Source organism: Myotis davidii, unplaced genomic scaffold (assembly GCF_000327345.1).
Source record: "Myotis davidii unplaced genomic scaffold, ASM32734v1 scaffold543, whole genome shotgun sequence".
NCBI classification, from domain to species: Eukaryota; Metazoa; Chordata; class Mammalia; order Chiroptera; family Vespertilionidae; genus Myotis; species Myotis davidii.
In genome coordinates this window covers 494,974-505,387 of record NW_006294117.1, presented here as the reverse complement: position 1 = coordinate 505,387, position 10,414 = coordinate 494,974, and the positions used below count along the sequence as shown (strand labels likewise).

Here is a 10,414-nt window from a genome sequence, read left to right as displayed (position 1 = left end):
GGGGGGAGCCCCCAGTGGCTTCGTCCCAGGATCCTGCTGCCCAGAAAGGGGAAAACAGTACAGGACGTGCACGGGAACAGCCAGGGCACAGAGGTTCCGTCACCGTGTGAAAAAAGGTCACCGAGGTCCTAACCTGGAGAGGAGGCCAGAGCTGAATACGGGCGACATTCTGTCTGAACCCCTCTGCTTCTTCCGGGCCAGGGGTTCTCAGCCGGGGCAATTCCGTTGGGAGCTATTTCGGTTGTCACACCTGGGGTGGAGGGTTGCAACTGGCATCTCGTGGGTGGAAGCCAACGGATGTTGTTAAGCATCCTGCAATGCACAGGACAGTCCCCCGACAGAATGATCTGGCCCCCGAGTCAATAGTGCCACGATTGGGAAACCTGGCTCCATGGAGGCTGCTATCCCTGGTTTAGCGGGTAAGTCCCTGTCTTATTAGCCACGGAAACGGGAAAATCTCTGGCCACAAACTAACCTCTCCACAGCCCAGCCCAGCCCCTCGACACGCTGGGAGAGGTTTTACGCACACAGCCCCAAAGTTTGCAAACTTTAAGAGAGGGGTCAGGGTGAGCGTCTACGTGGAGGCAATGAAGAGCAGATGACTGCAAAAGTTCCATCGATCGGCTGGTTAATTAGGATAACTGCCTGCATTTTCATTTCAAACCACAACGCCAACCAGGCTCCCAGGAAAAGGGCATGACAGAGCAAGGATCAGGGATCCCAGGACCCAGCTGCACCCGCCTGGGCCCACGCCTGGACTTCCTGCACCCTCCACCTGCCCTCTCCCATGCTCCAGGTGGGGGACCGAGAAGCTGAGCCGGCCGAAGCAGGGCAGGCCTTTAGCCAACGGGCCCTGTCTATGGAATGATGCTTCCTCCCAAGTGGGAGGCAGGGGCTGGTGGTGGGGAGGGAGGCCACTATCCAAGCCAGGCCAGGCGCCCTCTCTCTGTCTCCACCCCAACTGCTCAGCCGGCTGGGGGAGCCCTTGAGCTGGCTGAGCCCCAGGCCGGGCTCAGCCCCTCCATCACAGCTCTTAGAGAGCAACGGAGACCATGGGGACCGCAGTGAAGTTCAAAGGCGGCAAGGCCCATGGAGGAAAGCCGAGGTGCTCACTGACCTGGAACTTGGGGTCCTTCTGCCAGAAATTCATGGTGTGATCTGGGTACCTCGACATCTGTGTACTTGGGTTCCCTTCTCTCTACAGTGGGGATGATAAGACCCGCCTTGCCTATATCACCCGACCATTGTGAGGGGGGACCCAGCTCCCGGCAGGCTGACCCACTCAGCCGGCTAACAAAACCGGGCTAATTCTTCCCGTCTTTCCAGGTGTGGTTCGAGCAGGTCATCTTCGGGACGCCTCCCCGGTCCCCGGTCTGGTTCACCACCTCCTCACTGCACACGGAGACCCCTTTGTGAGCCGCCTGAGCACGCACACACGTGGCTGGGAGCTCGGGTTTGAACCTAGAACTGGTGTGAGCATCTCAGCGCGTCACATACAGACAGGACTCAGCACGGAGCCTCCGTCATACTGGGCCTTCGATGGAAAACTGGAATGAAAGCAGGACACGGAGACCACGGGTCTGCCCCGCCTCCCCTGACAGGGGACAAAGAGCTCTGGGAGCCTGGACAAATGGGTGCCCCTTAAGTTACTGGATGCCCCCAAATAACAGTAACGCTGGCCCTGACCCGGGCCGTGGCCTGCTAGGGCATCAATAAGACATCAAAAGTGAAACTAGCCGAAACCGGTTTGGCTCAGTGGATAGAGCGTCGGCCTGCGGACTTTAAGGTCCCAGGTTCGATTCTGGTCAAGGGCATGTACTAGGGTTGCAGGCACATCCCCAGTAGGAGATGTGCAGGAGGCAGCTGACCGATGTTTCTTTCTCATCGATGTTTCTAACTATCTATCTCTCTCCCTTCCTCTCTGTCAAAACCCCCGCCTCCGGGACCCTCCTGCGATGCCAGCAGCCCTTCAGCTCAAACACGCTTAAGATGGCGCCGGCGGCCTGTGGGGCCAGGCGCTTGTCGTGCTATTTTCCACGGTGCCCTCGGTGCCAAGAAAAACCTATCATCAGAAATGCCATCAGCTATATTTATCTATCGCTCAGCCCCCCAGCCTCCTCCTCCCGTCTGCCAGCCAGGCCCTGCGGAGCCCCCCTCACCCAGTGGGCACACTTCCCTGTTGCTGACGCCCGTGACCACCTGCCCGAGCCTCGCTCCCCAGCGCTCTCTTCCTGAACCCCTGCAGTCGGGCCTCCACGCGGGCATGACAACCTTCTTCCTGGTATGTCAGGGCACGCCCACGTGGGCTCCCGTATGCACCTGACAGGCACGGGGCTGGTGTTTCTAGTCCCCAACCACGAGCAGGCAGGGCTGCCTTTGGCCCCCTTTCAGCTGTAGCTCCTTCCCTGCTTGTCAGACCCTGTCCCCAGAGTCCCCCACAGGCCATCGGCTGGGTCCTCTGGGAGGGGTGCCCACGCTGAAGTGTCGCAAACACTGGCCATCCTGGAGAGACCGGAGGCACAGGGGGCGAGAGCAAGACTGGGGGTCCGGGGCTCGTCCCAGGCCTGTGGGCACCATGCTGCTGGGCTGACCTTTCACCCACCCCCCAACGACATCACTCCCTGAAGGAAAGTGGGGAGCCCCCGTCTGCATTTCAAGGTGCTATGAATATCAGAGGAGTGTGCATGCTGGAAGGATGCCCACCCCCTTTGCATCCAGGCAAGAGGGAAACGACAGAATCTGGAATGAGAAAGAGAAAATGACAAAACCGAGGGTCAGGATGACTCCCGTCCTACCGCCGTGAGCTGGCCTCTGCGAGGGGCATGTCCCTTGGGGCCAGGCACTCCAGAACTTTCCCTGGCCAAGCAGTGGGACTCCCTCCTGGCCCTGCCCACCCTCAGGCCCAGCACAGAACATATGAAGGTGAATCAGTGACTATATCCTACCCCCCCACACGCACCTACTCCTTACTTGCAGGGGTACCCTCACGTCCCACTCCAGCCCTCTCCAAGGAAGGGTGCCCCCTGCCTCTGAGCCCCCAACTCAGAAAGGAGTTCCAGGGAGCCGACCCCTCTGAGAATGAAGCAACCCAAATAAAAATTTTAAAAACCAGCAGCTCTTTCTCTCCTGCCCCCTCCCCCTCCATTGGCAAATGAAAACAAACAAGAAATCAAAGAGGCCTTTTGTGCGAGCACCGCTCTGACACGGCTGGGGCCTTTGAAAGGACTTTTGAATCGGACACTGAAGGATAAAATAACTGAAGCGTGGCAGCTCCTGAGACGGGGGGTGGTGGGACGGACGGGGCAGAGAGAAAAAGGGGTGGGGAGGGAGCCGCCTTCTTCCCTGGGCAGAAAGGGGGACGTTCAGCTGTGCCCTCCTCCCCAGCTGCCTTGGGACACCAGAGCAGAGGGGGACCACCCTTCCTAGGCACCCCAGATCTTTGCAACCCTAGACGATTGCCCAGATGGGCCCTGCCTCCCTCCCCTCTTCACGGTCCACTGGGCGCTGCCCCCCGTGAAGCTCTGCCGGGTCTTCCCTCCCCTCTGCATGGGTCAATGCACGGTCCTGGTGGGTCGGTCAATGGTCGGTCGGTCGGTCGGTCAGTCAGTCGTGCCTGCAGGATGGGGCCTCCTAGAAGTCATCACCAGGCCTTCACCCAAACCCTGCCGGCCGCACGCAGGACTCTCTCACTCTCAGACGGGCCCTGCTCACAGTAGGTTTACCAAGCGCACATTCATGAATAAAGGAAATTCGACCATCCTTCGGCGATGCCAAAAAGTAAATCAAATCCTCAGGAAGTCCTTCTGCGCGCCTGGACCCCAGCCTCCTGCCGCAGAGTGGCCCCTTTTCCTCCGGCCGGCGGTGCAGCACAGCTGGTCACCAGGCTGGGGGTTGTAGGTACCCTCCCCTCCGGCCCATCCTCTGCCTCACACATCCCTCAATCTCACACAAGGGAGGCTCTTTTCTTCCTGGAGCTACAGCTTCCAACCCAGCCAGTAGAGTGAGCACTCCCCCAGGACCCCCTGTGCATCGCAGCCAGCAGGGACCTCTACCTGGTTGGGTGGTGGATATGCAGCAGACGAAGGGAGGGGAGCAGATAGCCAAGGGGGCTCCACCATAAGACCAAGCTCAAGGGCAGGGTCTGGGCATTTCGATCTCCTCTCTGAGGTCGGCCTGAGCCCCATCACCCTTCCACACCACTCAGGGCCAAGCACCCCATGTCCCGTGGACAGAGCAAGGGCAGCCTGGGTCAGCTTCCCAGGCATGCGACGTGGGCAGCTGCACAGGCCCACGCTCTAACTGTTGTCGCGTCGCAATCCCTAATCATTTTGAACAAGGAGCCCGCGTTTTCATTGTACACGGGGCCCCGCAAATGACATAGCTGGAAGGCCCTGCCAATCTTGGAGCAGCTACCATGAGATCTCATGGCGCCTGCCGTTCCTGCGTTCAAGACAGAACGCTCCAGTTTAAGGAGGCCTCCAGGTAACCCAAAGGTAAGGGCGCAAGAGGCTGTGCCAAACGCGGGCCGGGCGGCGCGAGAGAATGGCAAGTTAGGTCTGGAAAAGGAACAGCTTCTCGGGGAGCGAGGTAGAAAGGAACCCCGAGAGCTGCCTTCAGCATTTGAAAGGCTGCCCTGTTACACCTAAGTTGTCCCTTAAGACAGAGAAATGAGACCTACAGGTAAAGGGAAGAAGATAGCCTTGGGCTCGTGACATCATGACAGTAATTGCAACAGTAACCCACTGCTTGCCTACTATGTTGCCCCCACCCCGCCACCCCCATCCCCCCGCCCCGGATTAGACGAACTGAAGAGTTTTACAACCAAAGCTGAACAATAGCAACATCTCTTCCAGGATGTTCTAGGGGTTAAAAGATAGCCTGTATTTCTTGCACGCTATGAATCTAGTTCCTGGGCCTTGCCGTCTTTGCTGGCCCTGACACCAGATGGCGCTGCCTCGAAGCTGCAGACCAGTGGCATTTCTGGGGCTTGAAAAAGGAGGCACCCTGGCCATGGCTGGAGTTACCATCCGCCCCCCACCCACACACACACACAAAGGGCAGCCGGTGCTCCTGTGGCCCTTCCCACGAATTTACATTAGTGCCACCAGCCGGACTGGGCGTCCAGCAAAGGCTTGGGGGAGCATTGCTGGCATCGGCCATATCTTGGCACGGCTGACGTAGCCAAGTGATGGCCTCCGCTACTGAGGAAGGTAGGAGACCAGGAGCCCGCCCTCAGTCCCCAAAACCAGTGCTTACTGACCGGTGCTGACTGCAAAGTCCCAAGCCCTGAAGCAGAATGCGAAAACCCGGGAGATGCTCTACCTGAGAAGGACGACCCTGCCCCTGAAAAAGTTCACTTAGACACATCCTCAGGTGCTAAGCCATTTCCTGCCACAGGTAAGGCCTGGCGGCGAGGAGGGGGCAGATCTCCTTTCGTAGCAGCGCACTGACTGGCGCAGGGAACCGGAGCCTGCAGAGTCAGACGGGAAACCCTACAGGACAAATGACCTGGTTCCTTTCACGACAACCCAAAAGCTGCTAGAAAAGAAACCAAGAGGAAGAAGAAGAGGAGGAGGGTCACCTGGAGGTTATATCTTGAAAGACGGATCCGCCCATTGCCATGCATAGACCTGATTTGGATCCAGATCCAAACAAACAAAATCAGGAGATAATGAGGGACAAGTGAACACTGACGATCAGATCGCACTAAAAAAATTTTTTTTAAAAAATGCTGCTTTTCTTTAGGTGTCACAGTGGTACGATGGGTACGTTTTTCAGGAATCCTTCTCTTCAGAGATGATGCAGAAATTACATTTACAGATGAAAAGCTCCACTGCCTGGCTTCTCTTCCAAACAACCCAGCGTGGGTGGCCAGTGGGGTTACAGATAGACAGAGACTGGCCACCAGGCGACAACTGTTGGCACTGGTGGTGTGGGTTCCTTCTACCGCACACGTCCCCGCAAGGAAAAAGCTGAGAGAGAGAAAGGAGCCACCACCCAAACGCGTGGACTCCGCGGGCCTCCACCGCGGGCCTGGTGGAAGGACCTGATGGGGAAAGGCTGACACTTCCGTTCGGTGAAGCAACTTACTACTTTCAGGTTGTGCTTCTTTCCTGGGTTAGGAAAGGTCTGGAGATGCCGGTTCACCTTCAGAACCTGAGGAAGCTTTGGAGATAGTCCGCCAGAGCTTCTGGACCAGCTCAGCCCTCCTTCCTCACACCAGCGGAGGCCTCCTGGCCCCACGCTCATCTCCACCTCTGGCCACCTGCCCTGGGACACCCCCTCTGGATCGAAGGACATCACCAGACACGCACCACCTTCTCCTCCCCGCGGCAGTGCTCTCTGACCCTGCTCTGCCTCAACCTCCCCTCCCAACGGTAAACGGCAAGATTCCTAGAAGGAAGGATGCCCTCACGGAGGACACAACGCACAACCTTTTGGACCCCGTATGCTGGGAGCAGAGCTCCCGACATCACACTTGCGTCCTACCCACCCTCTCAGCCATGCCATCTCTTGAAAGCGTCACCCGAGGCAGAACAAGGGCTCAAGAAAGCCGTGATGACAATGGCGGCCGGAGGCGAAGGCACTCCCCCACACTTTCCACCATGTCAAGTTGGCTTGTCATCAAACCCGGCACCATCCGCTCAGCCCAGATCAGGTTCCTCAGCCCAGTTTTAAGGAAAGAAAACACTTCTTTTAGAGTCCACAGTAATGCTTGTCCGAGCCCTGGCCACCCCACCCGCTCCCTCAGTTCATTCTGGGAGGGAGAGCAGGCCTGCGGGTATGAGCGTGGAGAAGGCTGGGCTGCCACATTGATGCCATTTGGGGGTTCGGCCAGAAGACATTTCCTAGCAAATTGGGGTGACTTGGAGAAGCCGTGCCTGCTTCACACCATCCTGAGACCATCTACCCAAGGCCCAATGGTGGCCCATGCCACACCAACTCACCCTCACTCTTTCAGGAAAGCACCCTTGAATTAAAGCAATTCCAGCAAGAAAAGCCTTCATTGAAATTCCCTGGAGTTCCAGGACCTGAATTATAGACAAATTATTTTTAAAAATCCTTAGTTCTCCACTCAGCTTTTGCCAAGGAACTCAGCCAGGACAGAGGTGGCTGTGGCTACATGTGATGGGGCAGCATGAATTCACTCATATTCCTGGGCTGCTGACCTCATGACAGCTGGGGGCGGATGGGGACACCTCTCTTCTCCTGACATCTGCCTGGTCAGTTCAGGAGAGAGGAGGCTGGCCCCGAAACAGCCTCTTTCCTCGCACAAACTTCACCCGACCTCGGCCCCATCCGTGGTGGCAGCAGTCAAGAACTTGGCCTAAAATAAAGGAGGCCAGGAACACAGCTCAGCTCCAGGGGCCCGCGCAGAGAGCGGGCAGGAGGAAACCAGCGCAGGAGGAAGATGCATATTGATTTCTGTCATAGAGACCCTGTTTCTAAAATCAAAAGGTACAGAAACCCCGCGTGGAGGAGGTCCCTGGCAGACACAAGCTGGGGGCTCTAAGCCTTCCCCAAGCCGCCTCCACCACCACTAGGCACACACACACACACACACACACACACCCCTCTGACTTGCTGTATAGACAGAGAACGAGGGAATAACTTTTTAAATTTCTTTGGTCTCTTTTTCAGAAAGAACAAGGATGAACAAGGGAGAAAACTCGCAGTTGGTCGTTCTTCATGAGGATTCATGATAGTCACAGGGGCAGGTGCAGGCCTAGAAAGATCCGCAGAGGGAGGTGGAGTTGGGCGGGGGTATGGGGGCCTTCTGCCTCTAACTAACTACCAACCCCACCTTTCAGGACAAGAGACAACGAGTGAGAAGAGAGGCCTCAAGCACCACCTTTTCCTCCCCCGTCTAATTCCACATATAAACTTTCAGTCGAGGTTCCATTCCTGACACAATGCTGAAAGCTCCCCAAAATTTCATTTCTGGATTAAGTCACACCACTCCTCCCAACTTCCCAGAGGCAAAGGGGTGACCACAGCAGAAATGGGAGTCGCTTTTCTTTTTTGTGAATGAACAGGAAGGAAGACACACACACACACACACACACACACACACACACACACACTTGCGAGGAAAGAACATTCACTCCAGTTGAAGTTAAGCCACATTCTCTTACATTCGCATAAAGAGAGAAAGAAGGAAAAAAATCCTGGGATGGTGGAAAGGAAAACACACACACAGAGAGAAAGGTTTGGTAGCCCTCTCATTACAAGTTGGTTGGGCATAATGTAAACACACTTCTGCCTTGCTTAATCACAGAGTGCCGCCCATTTAGGTTTCAAAGGCGGCAGTAAATTGGGCGTAGCTGAGTGGAGGCTAAAAATTAACCAGCCATCTCTGTTTCAATTTGTAAGAAAACAAAAGCGGAAAGAAATTATAAAAAGGGAAAGGGGGGGGAGGGAACAGAAGGGGAAAACTGAACCACCCTGACCCAAAATGCAGAGTAAAATTGGAAAAGCCAAGAGAACTGGAACTACTTGGAACAGAAAAAGAAAAGGAAATTTTACAGTTGTTTTTTTTTTTTTTTACTTTCTTTGCTTCTTTAAGATCTCTTCCGTGCTCCCTGGCATGCCTGTGCCCCAAAGCCTCTCTGCCTGCCAGCAGAGGTGCGGGGAGTGTGGGCACCCATCCTGTCTTCTGGTCACTTCAGCGGAAAAGAAATCAGGTGAGGGAGAAGAGCATAAGACACCTCATGCTCCTTTGCACTCCCTATGCAATCACATGACTTTCTTACTCTCCGACAGCCAAACCCCAGCCCAAAGAGCTCCTGCCTGGGCGTCTGGGCCCCAGAATCTGCCCACCTCTGCCTTCGCTCCTCTTCTCTATTCCTTCTGTCTCGTACCCGGAGGTTTTACACACCCCTCTCTCCACCGAACTGCTGCCCACCCCGCTTGTGCCAAATCCGGCCTTCCCTGAACTTGAGGGGAAGCGGCAGGAAAGCCAGCACCTGCCCCCAAATACTTCTTTTGGCTCATGTTAAATCGGAGCAATGAGGTTTAAATGATTCTCCGAATTTAGATAGATTTTTTTTTTTTTTGGTGGTGGTGGTGGTGGTGTTTATCACAAACTCTCACCATTGCAGGTAATTCTGGGATATCATGGCCCCAGTCCTAAGCCCTGCAATGTCTTTTGGGTAACATGGTCCTGCAAAGATGCAGATGCACGAAAATCGAAAATCAGAACATGGCAAGGGAGCCAAGGAGACAGAACAGAGAGGGTGGAGGGAAACAGAAGGAAAAACTGAACATCCGGCGTGCTGCAGGCCTGGGCAGGACAGGGCGGGCGCCCTGGGTCGGTCCTTAGGGTGTATCATTCGGAGAGAAAAGCAACAATAAACAGGACAAATGCCAGCAAGTAAAATAAAATGGGGGGTGGGGGGTGAGGGGACCGAGCGTGACCTACCCGGAGTGTGGACAAAGTAAGCCAGATAAAGATCCAGTTCTTTGATTGTGACTCCAATGTGGTGTGGCTGGACGCACAGGCCGGGGTTCGAGCACTGGGGCGACTTGTAGAGCCGCTCCCCGTCAGTACTTTCCAGGGGGATCCCCTTAAACAAAATCACCATGACCAGGTCCAGCCGCCACACCTTGTCGGCCTGGCGCAGGCAGTCAATGCGCCGGATCTTGCCCTTCTGGTCGGGGTTGGAGAGCACGCAGCAGGGGGGCTTCTTGCCGGTGATGGTCAGCACGAAGCCTCGCCGGAACTCGGGCCGGATGTCTTTGCGCAGCTTGGCCAGCAGCCGGGACGCCCACTTCTGCTTGATCTCGGGCTTCTCGCCCAGCAGCTCGTCCTTCACCGCTCGCTCCTCGTCCTTCGACATCCGCTTCTCGTGCTTCTTGAAGTACTTGCGCTTCCGCGCCTGCAGGTTGAACCAGGTGTAGGCGAAGGCGCGCACGTGAGGCAGCAGCGCCTCGATGAACGGGTGGAACTCATCCTGCAGGCGGCAAGCCGGGAGCATGCGGGGCGAGGGAGGACGGGACGGGAGGAGGGGAAGACGGGGTGCGGGGGAAAGAGAACGGGAGACACGCGTTAGAAGGGGACGCAGGAGAAATCCCCTTCGTCGCCTCCTCCTCCTCCTCCTCCCACCCACGGCGATTTCCTCTTGCGATTGTTCTACGAAAGTGCAGTCTGGAGGCACCACCAGCCCGGCCAGCCGCCTGCGCCCATCGCAGCCTCAGCAGCCAGACAGAGGCACCGGGCGCCTGAGCGCACACCTATTCTCTCTCTCTCCCCCTCACTCGCTCACACACACGCGCACACACACACGCGCGCACAGACAACGTTGCGGTCCACACACACACGCTGCTGGTATCCGCGCCAGGCTCTGTCGCGCCCATGACATCTCCATGTTCTCTCGCAGCCTGGAACGCGTGTCGGCGCGCCCCGACACGGGGT

The 10,414-nt window shown here is 56.5% G+C and overlaps 1 protein-coding gene across 3 annotated transcripts in view; it reads right to left on the bottom strand.

Annotated features, from left to right (window-relative positions):
• Nucleotides 1–10,408, bottom strand: part of LOC102753144 (nuclear factor 1 X-type) — a 63,839-nt gene extending 53,431 nt beyond the window's left edge. For 2 of the 3 annotated variants that reach the window (XM_015566874.1, XM_015566873.1), the window contains exons 1-2: nt 10,317–10,382; nt 9,422–9,953 (exon numbers count right to left, since the gene is read on the bottom strand). In XM_015566874.1, the coding sequence (XP_015422360.1) occupies nt 9,422–9,953; nt 10,317–10,367 (583 nt within the window). In that variant the 5' untranslated portion in view covers nt 10,368–10,382. Of the gene's footprint in view, nt 1–9,421; nt 9,954–10,316 lie in introns of all 3 variants that reach the window. The other variant, XM_006768211.1, reaches the window with a different exon arrangement.
• Nucleotides 10,409–10,414: the final 6 nt, after the last annotated feature.